This window comes from Plectropomus leopardus, chromosome 16, assembly GCF_008729295.1.
Source record: "Plectropomus leopardus isolate mb chromosome 16, YSFRI_Pleo_2.0, whole genome shotgun sequence".
Classification (NCBI taxonomy): domain Eukaryota; kingdom Metazoa; phylum Chordata; class Actinopteri; order Perciformes; family Serranidae; genus Plectropomus; species Plectropomus leopardus.
The window spans coordinates 2,816,158-2,835,819 of NC_056478.1; the positions used below are offsets into that span (position 1 = coordinate 2,816,158).

A 19,662-nucleotide genomic window follows, 5' to 3' on the forward strand; every position below is an offset into this window, starting at 1 on the left:
CACTATTTAGCTTTTTCTCTGAAAAATTAACTGCAAAACTGACATTCCTTATTGAAAGACTTTATCAACTGCTGCTTCGAATGTTGAGAGTTAACTGAAAATGACTTCTTTGTAAATATGCGCATGGTGACTACAGTATGGTCAAGGTCGGGGAAACATTGTGGTTATGACAAAAAAAACTTAACTTAACTCATGTTAAGGTATCAAAGGTTAAGCACCAACTACAACATTGGTAACAACTAAAGAAATACAATGACTATGGTTTAAAAAAGAAGCTAACATTAAACATTACATTGCAACAGTGACTCCAAGCTCCACACACTCCTGCATACTTCCTACATTAACACTGGGCATAAATAGCACGCTGCAGATTTCTCCAATAAGAAACGTAATTGAGAGAGAAACTAGGCTGTTTCCTCTCTATGTACCTTACCTAACCCTGACACTTTTTGTTCCTTATTTTCCTGTTTTCCCTCTCTATCTCCCATGCCCCTCTTCTTCTTGCTCCTCTTAGCTGTCTCCCCTAATTCCAGTCATTTCCTTATCCGCCCTCCTGCCCCCCTGCTTCTCATCCCTCCTCCCCTCCCCCACGCAGTCGCTGCAGAGGTCGAGCAGGAACAGTGGAGTGTGTCACTGCATGTTAGCAGTGGAACTGAGAGCAGTACACAATTATGTAATACACAGAAACCTGGGTGAGACGAGGGTGAGGAGAGACAGAAGCGTAGAGAGAGAGAGACAGACGAAGGTGAGATGAGGAACATGCCATGCCGCCATGCACTCCTCCAAACACACACACACACACTCCCACTTCTCTGCAGCAACAATGGGAGCATCGCAACACACAAATGAACACGGACAGGTAGTGAAGGCACACGGCGTAAAATTACGCCCCAAAACAAAGCCAGGCGGTGAGTGAACATAAAAAACACAATAGAGCTCTATAAAGACAAAGAACAGACCTTGCTCTGCCTTCAGGTGCGCCAGGCCTTGAGGAGAAAAAATCAAACAGAGAGGGACAGAGAGAGAAAATTCAGAACAACAGCACACCAATACTACAGCTGTATTGTCATTATGCATGCTTTGCATGATGGCAAACCATGGCTATCACACTAAAAGCAAAGCTTTCCCAAGTGCATCTGAAAGCTTTCTGTTGAAACAGACAAACGACTAATAAAGAGAGCAACACAGTATGTGAATATTAAGCAGCTCTGCAGCTTGTTTACTGAATAAATGTCAATTATAAATTATATAACTGGATTACTGGTACATTTGTGCCTGCCTTTTAAAGCTGAATGCATAAATATTTTTACATTACATAACTATGAAATAAAGAACTGTTGCTACAATTGAACTTTTCTTGAGACTCACCTGGTTTTCTCTGGACTGCTGTGGAGTCGAAACAGGAAAGAAGAGAAAGCAAAGTCCCGCATTAGCAACACACACCAGCTGCTTTTGCATGTGCATCTACCTAACATGCAAAACTAAACAAACACACTTCTATGCATTATGCTCCATGTAAGGACCAAAGAGGAGCCCCTTGACATGTCTGATCAAAGTCACTACCTGAGCGTGAACCCCTGTGGAGAGAAACACATAAAACTTCATCTGTCCCCTCTATTTGGGGAATCAGATTACACATTTTGCAAACAACTCTTTCACATTTCGAATATTTTTTTACAATGGCATAATATTCTGCAACTTTTATCACACAGAGTGCCTCACACACATATAAAAAGAGACATAAATCCATGAGGATTTATGGTGTTGTGAGGTTTGTGGATCTTTGGATGCTCCTTCTCAGACCCATATCTTTCTCCTCCGCGTCTCTTTTAGACCCTTTGAAGGATTAGTATGGAGTTTTTGAGGTGGGGTAGTGTGGGGTACACATCCATAGACAGTGTGTGACATACAGTAGATTTCAGACGGCACATCCCCAGTTTGGAGAAACACGATGAAGTCCCACATGGAAGCTAAGCAATGTACTGATGTGCATGGAGGTCGGCAACAAAATGTATTTTGACTAACAAAAAAATGAAGCTGTTTTATCGCTCTCTTTAAAGCCAGACTCCTTTGAGAAAAGCAGTCATTTCACACTGCAGAAAACAGGAGCTGCTGGTCTGCCGCTGCCTCTATCAGTTTGTTAGTTTGTGTTATTGTGTGACTTTGGTGAGTCCCAACTCACCCTTTTACACGCCAAAGTCACAAAATGAAACTAACTGATCGAAGCAGCAGTAAACCAGCAGCTCCTGTGTTCAGTGAGGTAAAATTTATGTTTTTCTCAATGGAGTCTGGTGGCTTTTGAGTTAATATGCCTTACGTGACATTTCACATCTTCTAATGTGACTATTGCACATTGCAATGTTGACACTGAATCGATATATCGTGCGAATCTGAGTTGACGCATATTAGAGCTACATTATGTAAACAGCTGACAAAAAATATATTTGCTGTCACATTACATTATGTAGAGGGCTATCCGTGGAAGGTTACTTAAAAAATTACTTTCATCACACACAACAAATCCTATGACTTTTCCAAATTTTTAAAGATTTTGACATATGCCCTCATTTTTCCAGACCTGTAAAATGAGATTAGGAAATTGAATTACTTTTCCAGGCTTTTCATGATTGTGGGAACCCTGTAAATCAATTACTGTCTGACATTAAGATAAAGCAGTGAAAACACTCAATATAGCGTACACTTAAACTAATATTGATTTTTATGGTGGTTAAAAAACATTTTGTTGCTGACCCCCATCTTCAGCAGTGGATTGTTTAGTTTACATGTTGGACTCCGGTCTGCTTTTCCAACATGATGGCGTGCAAACTGACATCTACTGCATGTAACACTCTGTCTATAGCTAAGTATCTCAAACAGCCCCACTTCAAAAAACTGAACTATCCCTTTAACCCACCCTATCTTTTTTTTTTCTTTTTTTTTTTTGCACTGCTGACCCAAATTCAGCACAACCCTTGTGGTTTCTCAGAGGAATGCTCACTGTGGGACTCCTGCTGTTCACATAATGGCAAGCCAAAAAAATATCAAGCCACACATTAAACTCCCTCACGGCAAACATCCTCACCAGGATCTCACCCGTGGATGACACCCTGTGGGTATCAAACATGCCACTCTGATTTAGGCCACATGAACGATCGCTCAGTTGTTTCTGCGGTTTTGTGTCGAGCTTTCATCCAAACCTGGTGCTGTAGCCGAAAATGAATCCTGAGAGATTTCTGTAATCAGAGCCCCTCGAGAGCATCAAGGACTGACAAGAGGAAATTAAACAAATCCTAATCAAGACAGACAATATTAGACAGTTTAAGTGTCGGCTCTAATGCTCAATATCTGATATTCATTTGAGTCTGTGCTTTGTTTTGATCCTGGCTGCACAGAGGCCTGGCCTGTTTTCCACCACTGGATATGAACGGTTTTCCTCTCTAAGCATTAAAGGGATAGTTCAGATTTTTTGAAGTGGGGTTGTATAAGGTACTCGTCCACAGACAGTATATTACAAACAGAACATGTCTGTTGGTACACACCCAGTTTTGAGAAACAAGCTTGTAGTCCGACATGTAAGCTAAGAGGTCTGCTGCTGTGAAAGAGTCAGCAAAAAAACATATTTTAGCCACCTACAAAAAGTCCTGCCAAAAAATAAATAAATAATGTCAGACAATGATTTCCACCGGGAAAATTAATTTGTTATATCACTTTCCTCAAAACCAGACTGCACTGAGAAAAACAGTAATCTGACATCACTGAACACAGGAGCTGCTGGTCTACAGCTGCCTCGATCAGGTAGTATATCCGTGATATTGTGTGACTTTGGCGTCTAAAAGGGATAGTTTGGATTCACCAAAGTCACAAAATAACACAAACTAACTAACTGAACAAAGCAGCGACAGACCAGCAGCTCCTGTGTTCAGCGAGCTAAAATTACTGTTTCTGTCAATGGAGTCTGGTGGCTTTGATGAGAGTAAAGATGCACAACTTAGAGTGACTTTCCCGACAAAATGGGCTGTCTGATGGAAAGGTAAAGGGGTAAAAATACTCTCAATATAGCACACACTTAAACTGACAGTGGGACTATTTTTAGGTGGCTAGAATACGTTTTGTTGTTGACCCCTCCACAACAGTGCATTGCATAGCTTGTGTCGGACTCCAGCCTGCTTCTCTAAACTGGAGGCGTGCTGACAGACATTTATTACTGTTTGTACTCTAATTATGGATTAGTTCCCCATCTGACTCAACTTCAAAAATCTGAACTGTCCCTTCAGATCTTGTAAAATGCTAGATTTAACCCTTTGAAACGTGAGCAAACTGGCTTGATTTCTTTAAAAAACATAGGAAGAGGGCAATGAGCAATGAAAGAAGAATTACCCAAAAATTAGCACAGAATGAGTAAAAAGTACATGAAAATGACCTGAAAATTAGTTTAAAAGAGAGAGAGAGACAAAAATAAATAAATAAAAGACAATATCCTGGGAAAAGTGCCTAAAAATTATAATCATTTTGCAACAAATATGTTATTATGTTAATTACAAGTGCAGCTTCCCCCTAGCTTTTCTTTACTTTTTTTAAAGACATTTTTCCCTAGCTTAAAAAAAAAAGATCAAATTTTTCTAAATTTATCAAATTGTGAAACATTTTTTACCAAGTGGCTCTTTGCATTTTCCGATGTTTTTATTTTGAACAAGTTGCACCAGTTTGCTCAAAGGTTTAAATACTTGTGAGAGGAATCTGAAAGCAGCACAAGAAAAGTGATGTTGAAGCCGGTGAAGGAAGGGTGATTTTTTTTCTCCTTTAGGGAGTCCAAAATGGCTGCTACTTCTCCTCCCACAGCCAAGGATGACATTGGGAGAGTAAAGGGAAGGACAAAGCATGGAGGTGGGGGGAGGGGAGATAATGGCCAGCTGATGAGCAGCGGTGGAGCTCCATTTCTGGAGAACTGGGGGGACCCCTGAATGTGTGTGCTTCACTGAGCACATCTGTTTTTTCTGACTGTGCAAATGCTGATTGCTGTGTGTGCACGTTTGCGTGTTACAGCGCTCAGTTTCCCATGTAGATAAAACCCTTTCCTCTTGATGCGACAGCGCCCGGAACAAGCCAATGTGCTGCGGAGGACATGTGGTCCAAGCGTAATCCCCCTGCTCTATTTTACCAGCAGCTTCACCACTCAAATCCAAACATAATTTTCAGCTTGGGCACTAGACGCAAATGCCCTCTGCACTGAAATCAGGCAAGTCCCTGCACCATTTTTTCCCTTTTTTTCCCCTGACCTACTTTTTATAGTAAGATTATTGTAACTGTCATTTTTTTCCATGTCTGTTTATTAATCCCCAAAGCTAAGCCTGAAGGCACCATTTTAGCACTTGCTTAACAGTTTGCTTGCCCTAGCCATCAATTACTAGCCTTCCATCAAACCAGTGGATATTTTTAACCCTTTGAAACCTGAGCAAATTTGCTTGATTTCCTTCAAAAACATGGGAAGGCAACGAGCAGCTTAATGAGAAATGACTCAAATGGAGGAGAGAGCGAAAAAAGAGATTTTTTTTTTTTTTTAAATTTCAGTAACTTAAGTTGAATAAATAATGGTACTAATTATAAATGTAATTTTATGGAGGCTTTTCCCTTAAAAAAATATTTTTTAATAATTCTCTCTCTTTTTTAAAAAAAATTGGGCTTATTTTCATTAAATTTCTTGTCACATTCTTACTTTTTTTTGCAATTTGTAGGATATTTATGCAAAGTTGCTGATTGGCTTTTTAAGTAAAGAAATCAAACCAGTTTGGATCAGGTTTCAGTGGTTTAAATACTTTTGAAAGGTGACTGAACATTGCACAAGAGTTCAGGTCAGGAAAAAGGGGTCTTAAAGTGTTCATTACAAATGCAGGATTGCGACAGAGGAAATGGGAGATCGTTTTACATATTCATTAAACAATCCAATGTAGCTCTTAATCACCTTGACCTTATGCATATCTCATTGTAACCGGAAAACCCTAAGGTATTCGAGGGACTTCATAATGTCACCCCCATTAATTTAATTGAACAGAATGAGGGACCATTACCATAAAAGATACTGATATTTGCACAGCTAATAACGGCAGCCAAAACGAGTTGATATTAAAGATGACTCCGCAGGAAGAAGTAGCTTATCACGTCAAAAGGGCCGGAGCTACAGCAGCGGATTTGCCTGCCAAAGTCGACACGTGTGGAGAGCAAGTGGTGAGCGGTGTCTAATTTCAGCTCATTGCCCTGACACAGTTAGTCACACTGATACATCCTGATCCACACGGGAGGAGAGACTGAACATGTGTTTTATGGCCAACTGTTTGTGGTGCTAAGCTGCTAGCCGAGCTGGACCATTTGGGAAGGAGCTCAGAGAGAGAGAGAGAGAGAGATGGGACTGTCTCACGATTATCACTGCGGTGCAATAATCATGCTTCAGCAGCAGCCTAACCCACGATGCAAGAAATGCATGCCAAAAACTTGGCAAACAGTGTGGGAATGTGAGTGACATTTAGCACAAACAGGCTCTTCTCAACTTCTAATGTTCCTCATTTCTCATTTCACATGTTAATTCTGCCCGCTCCTCGTATTTCCCTTCTAGGCCAGTGGGCTAGCAGGCTACCATTAGAAATACGGCTGGCAAAATGCTTCCAAGGCCCAGTCCACTCAGTCAGTCAGCCATCTGCCCATTTTAACGAGCAGCTCCGGGGCCATGCTGCGTCCGTGTCTGTGTTTGTGTGCGCGCCTGTAAATGCAAATGTGTCTGAGAGCATGCACACACGGCCCGGGCCGTGCACACCGATAATGTAACATGTAAATATTCACAGGTTTGACAGACTGCTTTCATTGCTCATTAATACGCAGCATAATCAACAGTGTGCTGACACAGACAGGTGTGCTGAGGAATTGTTTCAGCAAATGGTGAAAGTTCTGACTATCCCTGAAAACGTTAGAGCAGTGATGCTCAACTTATGGCCTGTGGGCCAACTCTAGGGCGCTGGGTGCCCCCACAACCATTCTCAGATTCACGATAAAGCTAAAGTGATTTGCACTGGGACTTTTGGTTTTGTAGTTTTGGTATACATAAGGTGCCAAATGCATAAAACAGTATCAAAATAGAGCTTGTTTATCAAAGAAAGTGCCAGTATAAAAATCCTCAAATCCAATGAATATCCTAACATCCTAAAAATGTCCTAAAATCCTAGAAATCTGCTAGAATCCTAGAAATGTCTTTAAATCCTAAAAATGTCCTGAGATCCTACAAATGTCCTAAAGTCTGAGAAATGTTCTCCTGCCATTTTGCAAAAGTGCCCCCCAAACAAAGGCAGTTGAGTATCCCTGCATTAGGTACTTGAAAAACAAGTATGACTTGTGGACATGTGGACAAAGCAATAAAAAAAACAACGTTCCAGTTCGCTTTTAGACAGTTTCAGTAGACGGTGGTGTTTGTGCAGGCATTTTCCGGGCAAATTAGCCATCTCTGTTCTCATTATCCTCCTAATTATGGTTCCCCGTCTCTGTGGCATAATCAACAATCAGCCACATCAGTTAATGGGAAGGCAAAAAAGAGCAGCAGTCAGATCAGCTGGGGAGCTCATATGACTACCCATCCCTGCATCGCTCTGTTATTGCTTGAGGAAGATGGAGAAAAAAGGTGTGCAGATAGATTTGTGTGCGTGAGAGAAAGACAGACAGAGTGGAAGAAAGCAGGGGAGAGGTTGGTTCTTGTCCAACAGCTGACCTCCCGGGACAAATTGGGGTACAACAGGCCTGTGGTGAATTCACTCGTCACACTGGCTCTGCCCCGGGGCTGAGATATGACCATCTCTCTCCCTGTCCAAGCTGTCCGCCTGAGTCGCTCTCTTAAAATCTTGGTTGTTTTAACGCGAGGATGTCATAGCTCCCCCGTCAGCTCTCAGACAAACGGCCCACCTCCTCCTCCTCTTCCTCCCTCCTCCTCCTCCTCCTTCATCGACTGTTCGACAGAGGCGATGAGCAAATGGGATGAAGCGAAAAAGGGGCAAGTCCAGCCCCGTCCGCTTGACTGCTCTGCAACCAGCACATCGCGTGCTGTCCTCAACAACGCCACGGGCTAGCGCTCGGGATTTAAGCTCCAAACAGCTTCGTTTGAGCAGCAAATGATGGGACACATTATGAAACCAAAAACCGCTGCACGAAGATCTGAAAAATGCTCAAATGCGTGCTGTAATGGTGACAAATTAAAGCATCTTAACCGTAGCAGACACCGTTTTTAAAAGCTTGCCACAGAATTCAGTGAGCATCCCCCCGATTTTTTGGCAAAATGGAGTCATCCCTATAAGCCATGACCGTCTGATTTAGACAGGCAGGAAGTGGGTCAGCAGCGGAGGAAATCTGACATGGGTCTGTTCACACAAAGTTATCTTCAACAGTTCACACATGAAGAAAAGAGCGTGAGATTATAGTGAAATTGTGTGTTCTCTGGTTTACAAGTCAAAATGTGAAAAACAGATTTTTTTATGTTGTGAAAGATGCAAATTATTCTTGGCATCAGCTTGCATTGATCTCAAGGCTGCGAGGATTGCCGTGTTGTGACAGATGTGGGTTTTTAACATTAACCCATTGAAACCTGAGCAAATTGACTTGGTTTCTGTGAAAAGGATGGGAACAAGGCAATGATCAATGAAAGAAGAAATTGGCGAGAAATTATGAAAAATACAAGAAAGTTATCTGAAAATTAGTCAAATGAATGAACGAATAAATAAATGATAAAAAAAAAGTTTTAAAACAACAAAAAACCCACAAAAATTACCTGGAAAAGATGCTTAAAAAATATAATAATTTAGTCACATAACTTTAAATTTGTCATTATCAAATTATAAATGTATTTTCCCTTTTTCCCTAGACATTTTTCTCTTATGGTTCAAACTAGAGAAATAAAGTGAAAAAACAAGTAAATGACCAGGAAAAAAGGGGTTAAAATTTTTAATAATTCTGTAACATAATTTTACACATTTAATTACAATAATTATAAATTTAGTTTACAGCTTTCTTTTCTCCCCTAGCTTTTTAAAAAATGATGAATTTTTTAATTGCCTTTTTCCCACATTTTTGAAATAAATTGAACCATCAAACAAGGGTTCAAAGGTTTAAATACTTGTAAAATGTTTCTGAAAGCAGCACAAGTAAAGTGATGTTGCTCCAGGTTTCAAAGGGTTAACACGAAGCAGCCTTCAACCTGCATATAAAAACTGAAAGTAGTTCACTGTACGGTGCAAGAAAGAAATCATGTTCTAGTATTTCCTGGAGAGGAAGCGCAGGACCTGTTTGCTTTTAGAAGTGGGTCCTGCATTATATCACTGTCAGTGAGTATACACAAGTATTAGCTGCAAAAACTCAGTGTGCCTGCATCTTTAAAGGTGTAGAGATAGAGTAGAACATTGTCAAAGAGCCGCATCTCATTACACTCCTCTCCCCCAAAAAAGAGATGACCTTGGCACAGAAGCAGAGGGAAAAATAGATGAAGTTGTTTCTCATCCAAACACTGTGTGTACCTTCAGGTCCCTGCACCACCTTGCAGGAGCTGAATACATTTAACGGAGAAAAGAGAACTGAGTGTTGTAATTTTAGTCATATCAGCTAATACCGTATCCACCGCTTCAGAAGTAATAACTGTGAAGGCAGAGGAAATGCTGAGCACATCACCTCTGATTTAACTCCCACATGAAATATGACTTTTCCTGAAAGACGCTGTAAAAGCAACAATCCACACAGAAATATACTGATTCTGTGTAAATTGCATTGAGTCATTCAGACACATGGAGAAAAAAAGCTGGGTTAGCTGGGTTCAAACACATTTTTACCAAGAAATGTCCATGACTTTGAGGTAAATTATAAACACCATACATTCCCATCCATACTCTTAGTTGGTTCTTTTTCATTACCTTGTAATAGTTTTTTTATTTTACATATATAATACTATAATAAATAATGAATTCAGAACATGGTTAGAAATGAATATTCAAATATAGCTTAAGGACTGTTTGTCATATGTGAGAGGGGAGGGGGTGGTGCAAAAAAGGGGAGGCATGTCAAATTATTTTTTAAGCACTGGGGAGAGACTTGTATTTTTTATTTTGGCTTTAGGGAAAGGGCATACAACTTAAAATGGCTGTTTTCTGTATTGATTTTACCGCAGTATTTTTTTCAAAATAATAAAATCCATTCAAAAAATTGGCAATTTTTTTCTATAAACATTTTTTACAAATTTTTGGCGAATTTCATAGAAAAAAATTTGGGAGAATTTTTTTTAGAAAACATGGCTTACAAAGTTTCCGGCCTGCAGGTTTGGAAGGCATGTTTCCTTTACGAAATAACCAAAAATTATGCCATTTATCACAGCCAGAAACTGTAAAAACAGAAATTATGGTTGGGTTTTCAAATTTCTGACTGTCATTGAGCACATAATGTGTTATTATACAAGTCTGTGAAAATTCCATGACTTTTCCAAAAGTTTCCAAAATGTTTCCAGACCTGGAAATTGCTACTTGTATTTGCAGTTGCTGTTTTTCTTGGTATTTCATGACTGTACAAACCCTGAATTAAATCAATTTTTTGCAGTCTGTAATCCACACACCATAAGATGATTTCGACAATCTGCTGCAAAAAGCAGATATGAAGGTTTAATATACCATTTTTTAACTGTTTCCCTGCAGGCAGAATGCATACTTGCTGTTAGGTCGGTTCTAAATTTGCGAGGAATCCCTGTGAATATTTTTCTGTACAACGATTGAATCAATATGCAGCGCTTGACACAGAAAGCTCTGGAGCCAGCCCCCTTACCTTCAGTGCAGTATCGACCTACATATCCAGTTTTGGAGCAGTCACAGTAGGTTTCTCCATCTGCCAGCGAGCAGATCCCGCCATTCTCACAGGGGTTCTCTGTGCATAGGCCCATCATCTCCAGGCGTACTTTCTGACTATTGATGAGCGTGGGCAGCTTACTCCCATAACTGAGATCTGTGATAATTCCCTTGAACGGTGGCAGCTCACGGACAGAGGGCAGGGTGATGGCAGATGTGCGGATGTCTCCCGGGAGCCCTCCGAGGAAGAGGTCGCTAACGATCTTCATGAACCGTCTCTGGGGACGCACCTCTTCCGTCTTGGTCTGGCCGTCCACGGCCAAGCCAGTCCGCAAATTGTGCCTGTTGATGGCGGCAAAGTGCCAGCGGCTGTCGTTGACCATCTTGTCAGAGGTGATTGTGGTCTCGGCGCAGTCGATGCTGACGCGGAGCTGCAGCTTACCCTCAGATACAGTGAGAAGCAGGAAGTCGCAGAAGCCGGCGTCATCGAAGTAAAGCAGCAGGCCTTCCGATTCTGAAGTCTTGAACTGAAATGTCAGGTCACTTCTGGAGCTGGCGTCCCAGCGCAGGTAGCGAGCCCACTGACCTTCAGAGCCAGTAAACTCCAAGCCTACGCTCAGGCCCAGCACGGTACTTAGCAGCAAGAGGACATGACCAGGTAGGCTGTTGGGATTCATCGTAGAGAATAACAGGATGCACCAGAAGAGGGTTAGAACTGGGAATAGATCCTCAAACTGATAAGAACATCTGACTCTGGCTGCGTTCCAGGATTTATCTGCTGAACGTTATATTCCACATAGATAATTTTATAGTCAAGCGGAGAATGCAATATCCTTTTTTTGGAGGCAGATCTAATGTTGATAATGGACAGAATCTAATCTTCTCAGCCAAGTCTATGCAGAGATATATGGAAAAATATCCGATTTCCACACAAAGTGGACAGGTGAAAGTGGTGAGATGAAGGTGATCCTCAGTGTGTTTTGTCAGTGATTCAGAGCTGCATCCTGTGCTTTCTCTTTGAGGCGACTTCCTGGATTGAAGCACATGACCTTCATGGTTGGTCCGGTTTCGTGCCCCATGGTTCGACCTCCAGCTTTGGACACACCTTGGACAGAACTGTAGATAAAAAAACAGATCATTTTAACAGGGTTGCGACAGTTTATGATCAGTTAGATTTAAGACTTTATTCCGCTCGATAAATCAAGGTACCTAAAAATACCTGAAAAGCTTTACTTTTGAATAAAAGTAAAGCTTTCTAACCAGAAAATACCTTTGGTAGAAGTTAAAGTCACCTATGAGAATATAACTTGAGTTAAAGTTTTTAAGTATCTGATATTTGTTGTACTTAAGTATCAAAAGTAATTCATTATATTAAATGTACTTAAGTAATGATTATAAAAGTACAAATAAATGCTGTTATTAAAAACGAAGAATTATAATGTCCTCCGTCCGTCCTCTAATCCCTTTCTCAACTTCTTCCCTATTTTGTAGTACGGAACTAAAACGCTAAGACTAAATGTAGTGAAGTTAAAGTGAAAGTAAAGTACAGGTACTCCCAAAAAATATTATGTAAAAAAAGTAATGTGAAAAAGCATGATTGCTTTGCTGCGTTACACTGCTGCATTTAGGACCAATTCTACATTAAAAAAAAAAGACAAAAAAAAGTCCCATGAAGCCAAACAACGATTCCTCAGACTTGGAGACAATTTTGCTCAAATACTGTATATACAGACAAGTACAAAATATATAGACATTTTAATACCAATTAAGGCATAATTCATAGATGAATGACTTTTAATGCCTTTGAGACTTTTTAAGGATCCACAGGAACCCTTTTTTAAGAGAAACTCATGTTTTTCAATGTAAATGACAAAATATCCACCTACAAACAAAATAAGTGATGAAGTTCCATAAAAATGAAATTATATTTCTATTAAACAATATATATAACTTAATAGCTATATATAATATATAGCTATTAAAAAATGGATACAGTATCATAAACCTAATCAAATCCTTTCCATTGTAGTAGCTCTGCAACAAATCATTTGTAAAACTTGTTGAAATGCTCCATTTTCATTGTGGAGTTGTTAATAATTTCGCATATGTTAGTGTGATGAAGTCAGTTTAAATGAATGTTATTTAAATATAAGAATAGAGGTAACAACAGAAGCTTTTCTGCTGAAAGTTTAGTAAAATATACAGTCAGATAAACAAAATCATCACCATGAGTTTACATCAGGCTCTCAGAGGATGTTTACAGTGCAGCTAAATGCAGATTTGACTCTCCGCGTGGCCAGTAAATACAACTAAATAACTACTAATAACACCCATTAAAGGTTTACGAGCATTTTACGCAGGGTTTCATTTCTACCAATTACCCATTTTATTTGAAGATCAACTCAAATAATCATTCAGAGTTTTAATACCTTGATTGAAGAGATAAATTCCCACATTTCTGTGTTGTGGTGGCACAACACAGAAATGTTGCGAATAAAAACTAAGGGGTTGTTGCTGATCCTGTGATGAGTGAAAACACATCGAGGTGAGCCAGAACATGTGTTGAGCCTCAAACGTTAGCCTGCTATCTGTAAGGCTCTGCTGGGATCCTGATAAATATGACTAATTATCCACTCTCTTTCTCTCTTTCTCATTTGCATGTCTTTGGGGGATTACAATCATAAACAGCTATTGAGAAAGATGTTAGCATGGTACCACTTCATATGCGAATCCCGTCATTATTCACATTTGTAAAATTTTCTTCCAGTGAATGCGTATTAAAATTATCCCCATCACTAAAATCGAGCTGACACTGGTAAGGAATATTAACTGGCTGGCTGGCCCTTGCTCGCTACACCTGTACTCATTCACTTCTGTTTAAATTTGCTCAGCAGAGCTAGAAATGATTCACACAGCGAAACCTTATATGTGTGTGTACTCTTCCAGCCCTCTGCCCTTGCAATTGTTTTGGCAGTGGGCTGCCCACCAGACAAACGCATTGTCCAATCATGACAGCAGCACAGAACCATGCAACACAATAGGGCCTTTAACCACCTGCCCTGAATAGTTAATCTTGCTGCAGCAGGCGAGCTATTGAATTCTAGTAACTGATACCTATGCTAATGCACTGTGTGTGCACGCATGTGTGTCCCTGTGCAGGAGTGTGTCTCTCCGACAACACCGGGTTGCCTGGCCAGATCATTGTCTTTGTCTCAAAAGTGACTTGGTGAGACAGCAGAGAGGTTAAAAGGTTCTGTGTGATGAAAATAACCCTGAACGCATCTGTGTCAATCCAACCCACCGACCCACGGTTTACATAGAGGCGTGCTGCGCGTGCTGCGCGTGCTGTGCGTGCTGCGTTTGTCCCGTCAATAAGCAAAGCTTGATATGCCCATGAAACCTGAGACTCCAGTGTCCTATGAAAATTGGCTCTGGCTTCTATTCAATTAACACGAGTTATTGCGTGTATTGGCTAACTGAGGCATCAGATGTCCCTGTGAGCCGTAGATGTGACAAGGAATGCTAACAATGCTAACATGTTCTCTGTCAGTTAACTAAAGCCATAAAAGGTATTTCTTTCTTTCTGTGTTGCAATAACATAATTTAATTCTAAATACATTATAAATTAGGCAATGAGGCTGATTTATATTCAGTTTCTTGTCATTTGTGGCAACGGAACAACTACTGAGATCTTTTATTTAGGTCAAAGTTACAGTTGAGAAATATTTTGTTACAAGTAAAAGTCCTGCATTAATATGTATACTTAAAGTAAAGTGCAAGCTATTACTGTAAAAATAAGTCAGTAAATAGTCCTGTGCAGAATTTGGCCCATTTCAAAATAATAATTGGATTATAATTATTGATGCATTGATGTGCTCACTTATCACAAATACATTATAAATTAGGCAATGGTCAAAGTAAAGTACAAGCTATTACCATAAAAATAAGTAATAAAAATACTCTATGCAGAATTTGACCCATTTCACAATAATATATATCATTGGATTTTAATTATTGAAGCACTGATGAGTTCACTTTGATGTTGCAGATAGTGAAAATGGAGCTCTTTTAAATTACCTACTGCAAAGTAGCTTTACCTTAACACACAAGTATTCATTCATTTAATCTGTAAGGTAACTTACTCACTGGAGTAAAAAGCACAGTATTTGCCTCTGAGTTTCTGTGGAGAAGCAGTATAAAATAATTTTGACCAAAGCGGTAAATACTCAATTACAAGTACTTCAATGTTCAATTAAAGTACTTGAATAAATGTACTTAGTTACTTTCCACCACTTGACATTAAACAAACCTAAAGTCCGATCAGTTATCCACACCCTTAAATATCTTACTGCCAAAACTGTGCACCTGCTGACTAGCCTGTAGGCTAAGCTAAATGAGGCTAATGATGTGAAAAGTCAAAATTTACCTGCACTTCCACTTAAGTACATCACTTGGCGAAATGTACTAAGTGGCTTTTCAAAACTGGACATTTGACAAATACAAAAATTAATCAGCTGCTATAACACAAAATAGCTCAATCGTGACTATCCAGCTGCTAGCTAGCCTGCAGGCTAAGTTAAATGAGGCTAACATGATAAAAAGTCCAATTTCACACAAAAACTCTCCCTCACAGGCTTATTATGAAACATTCCCTTCAATTAACCCCTCGTACCTTAACGTTGTACTTCAATAATGTACATGAGTACATTTACATTGGACATTTGACAATGTCAAAAATTGTACTTACTGTTAAAACTGTCCTCCTGCTGGCTAGACTGCAGGCTGCACTAATATAATGAAAAATCACACTAAAATCTACTAGGTACAGAGAGTTACTTAACTACATATACTTACTTGCTTTTCACCTCTAAATATTTTACAAACTTCAGGTGCTCATACCCTGAAAAATCACAGTCATAACTGTCCAGCTGCTAGCTAGCCTGTAGGCTAAGCTAAATGAGGCTAATGTGGGAAAAAAGTCAAATTTCACATCAGCGCTTTCCCTCACAGGCTTGTTATGAAACATGCCCTAAAGTTAACCCCTCGTACCTCAAAGCTATACTGTAGTACAGTACCTGAGTACATTTACATTGGACATTTGACAATGTCAAAAATTGTACTTACTGTTAAAACTGTCCTCCTGATAGCTAACCGGCAGGCTATGCTAAATGATGCTAATATGATGAAAAGTCACACTAAAATCTACGTAAGCACAGAAAGTTACTTGAATAAATGTACTTACTTGCATTTCACAACTAGATATTTGACTAAATCCAGCTGCTCATACCCTGAAATATCTCAGTCGTAACTGTCCAGCTGCTAGCTAGCCTGCAGGCTAAGCTAAATGAGGCTAATGTGGTGAAAAGTCAGATTTCACAGGAAGACTTTCCCTCACAGGCTTGTTACGAAGCACGCCCTCAGCTAACTTCACACTTGATAGCACCTTTAGTTGTCCTCTCTCTGGAGGGCAAAAAAGGCAAATTACAAAGCCATTTTTGGCTACTTAAAGAAGTGTTTTGCTGGCATAAACTTCCTTTGCTGATTAAAACAAGCAAGCACACAACTGACAGGTATGTCTACCTTGACAGCAGTAACGTTAGTCAGCCCTTGTTCTTTATAGACTTATAAGTATGCTAGACTAGGCACATATTTTCCGGGATATACATGTATGTTGAATTATTAAACAGAGCAGGATATGAGATGACCTGCACAGGAAACTGTCACTGACTGGCCATAAATGATGCATCGATGCATCCAGCGTCGGTGCTGCCGAGTTATTGACATGTTTTGTAATGTAGCCGAGCCCCCATCACACACTGGAGACCCCTCCATCCCCCGCCGCGCTCCCTGTCTATCACAAGCCTCAGCCCGGAGGAACGATTTAATCTGACATCAGTCACAGCACACAAGGGCACCCTTCTCTGAGAGTGCATACGGACCTGCTACTCTACGGGTTAGACAAAGTGAGGTTCAGGGACCACCTGGGGGCCCTTAAGGGTCACAAGGGGGTCGAGGTAGAGAAATAATAAGTTTAAATTTTCAAGCCTTAGTGAAAATGTCTTTGGGTGTGCCTAATAATCATATATTTTTCAAATCATTTAAACCCCTTTAAAAAATGAGCAAATTGGTTTGAGTTCTTAAAAAAAAGGTGGGTGGAAAGCAATGAGTAACTTTACAAGACACTGCCCAAAACTGAGCAGGAAATCAGTTAAAAAAAAATGAACAGGAAAATTACATGAAAATAAGCAAAAAAGGAGAAAAAAAAAGAGGTCAGTAAAAAACAAACAACAAAATGCCCCTCCCCCCCAAAAAAACCTTAAAAAAATTACTACTTTTTTTTCCTGTAAAATAGTTTTAAACATATAGTTATATAAATATTTATATTTTTCAGGACATTTTACCCAAGATTGTTTTTTTTCTTTTTTTAAAAAAGATCTGCTAAATTTCTTGTCACCATTAATTTATTTTGTTTTGCAGGACATTTCTTGCCAAGTTGCTCATAGGCTTCTACTATGTTTCAAAAGACATCAGACCCATTTGCTTAGGTTTTAAGGGTTAAATAGCTGGTGAAAGGCATCTCAACACGCAAGCAACCTGATGTCGATCCAGGTTTCAAGGGGTTAAACCACACAAATCTAAATCAGATGATTCCTGGGGACAAACATTAGGGTGGTCCTAACATCTTATGATCTGCCACGATAATGTAAGGCAATTTTAAATGCACAAACTTAAACCTAGAGGTGTAATTTTGCGCCACTAGGCCTTTAATGCCACAGAATGAATTGACACATTGAGCTGATTTCCTTCTGTCTGTCGTCCAACATGGACATCAGTGCAAAAATTAAGGAAACAGTCTCACATATGCTTAAAGTGCGAAAAACAGCTCATAATTAGCAGCAAAATCATATAATTCTATATGCATGTCATCATAATGACCAGGAATCCATAGAAAAACATAAAATGGGCAGGAGTTTACTGTCATTTCTGCAGTAAGAATAAAGACATACTGTAAGTTCCTGCATGAATATGAAATTATAGTGATATGTAGTCTCTATTGAAAGCCACGTTGGATCTGTCATAGCCACATGGTTTTACGCAATGAGCACCAATGTTGCTTTGGATCCTAATTTCGATCAGTTTGTGAAATATCTTAAGTCTTGAACTTAAATAAAAGCGCTTAAAACCGAGCAGAAATCCGACCCGCAGCGCTGCACCGATGAATTAAACAGCGGGCAACATTTTCCAGCAGCGCTCCAGCTTTCCCTCTGCTCCTCGCACGGTGGCAGTCTGACTGTTGCTCAGGGGTTCACGAGCCTTTGCTTTTTTAAAATTACGAGGCGAATTGTGACCAGGAGTCGGGTCCCTAATTGCGAAAAATCAACTGTAAATCGTGAGAACTTCTGGTAGGTTCTGGTTTGGTGTTTAAGGCTGATACACGGAGCTGCCCCCTGTGAGAGACGCGATCCAGCGGGCTGAAACTTTCCGTCTCACCGCTCCTCGCACGTTCGCCACAAATATATTTGTCACGATTTCAGCCCTGATAACTCAGCGTGGTCTCCTGAGATGCGGTTTCCCCCCACAAATCAACCACTCCTTTGTGGTTAAACTGCGGTTGCGAGCTTTAAAACTAACCAGACAAACCATCCCATTGCGCTTTAAATCCACATCTCAGCCCCCAAAACTCGCCAATTCCACACCAAATTCACAGAAAATGCTTGCTGAAAAACTTCTCTAACCTTCACGTAACACGTAAAGCATGAAGGATGAATAAAGAAAAATCACAAATTGCCCAGTTTTAATCTGATCCTACCTTTTCGTACAGAGAGACGACTCCGGACGGATAAAGCCTATGTGAAAATACAGCAAATTATAACAATCCAGAGCAAAATTCCATCAAGAAAGCGTCGTTTTTTAAATGATAATGTGCCCGGGGCGAAGAGACGCTGATGCTGGTGATGAGGAGGTTATTACAAGTGAGGCGCGGTGGAGGGAAAGGCAGCGGTCCTCCTTCCCCCGGCTCAGTGAACGCGCATCTCTCAGCTCGGCTCACTCAGCGCAACTGATGATGGGCCCCTGAATTTCTCCCACACTGACGCTCTGACCCGCCTTCTGCACAGCGCTCTGCACAGTGGGGGAAAGAATCACTCAAATGGGAGAGAGAGTACGGGGAAAATAGCCCCTCAGGACGAATTACTAATAATGAAAACTCTTTATTCTGATAGAGGCTTTTATATGTAGTTTGCAGCTTTAGAACTCTGTATTTGTGCACTTGAATTATGACCATGCAGACTGCATGGACACAGAGTGCCCACTGCATGACCGCGAATATATATACATACATTTACAGTGCCGTAAATATGCCTGAGGTCTGACAGTTTTGTGTGCTTTGTGTCGTTTGGCTGTGCTTGATTTGCAATGTAAGGGTTTTAAAGGTGACGGTATGGGAGGTTTAAGGCTTAGGTTTTGCTTGCTGCCTCTGGTTAATCTGAGAATTTTACAGGAGCTTACAAAAAAATGGCTAAAACGACTACAGAGTGAAAATGCATCTTGTTTTACAGTGAAATTCTTGATATGTTGACCTGTATCAGTAATTCAGCACCTTGGACAGCACTAAGACTGCTCAGGCATTATGATCAAGTTCTGGTTCCGACCAGGGTTATATGTTGCCCCCACAGGCCAGATGCTCAGGAACTGCCTCTGGTTTCTCTGGGAATTTTGGGAGCTATAGTAGCTTCTGAAAATGGCTAAAGGCTTTTTTTGTTAAATTCTTTATATAATAGTAGTATATCAGTAGTTCAGCACCTTGGACAGCACA

General features: G+C 40.2%; 1 protein-coding gene across 1 annotated transcript in view; it reads right to left on the bottom strand.

Moving 5' to 3' along the window:
* Window positions 1-18,797, bottom strand: part of LOC121955302 (neurexin-3b) — a 405,202-nt gene extending 386,405 nt beyond the window's left edge. The window contains exons 1-4 of the mRNA XM_042503183.1: window positions 18,658-18,797; window positions 10,828-11,963; window positions 1,369-1,386; window positions 960-986 (exon numbers count right to left, since the gene is read on the bottom strand). Coding sequence (XP_042359117.1) covers window positions 960-986; window positions 1,369-1,386; window positions 10,828-11,524 — 742 coding nt within the window. The 5' untranslated portion in view covers window positions 11,525-11,963; window positions 18,658-18,797. The remainder of the gene's footprint in view (window positions 1-959; window positions 987-1,368; window positions 1,387-10,827; window positions 11,964-18,657) is intronic.
* Window positions 18,798-19,662: the final 865 nt, after the last annotated feature.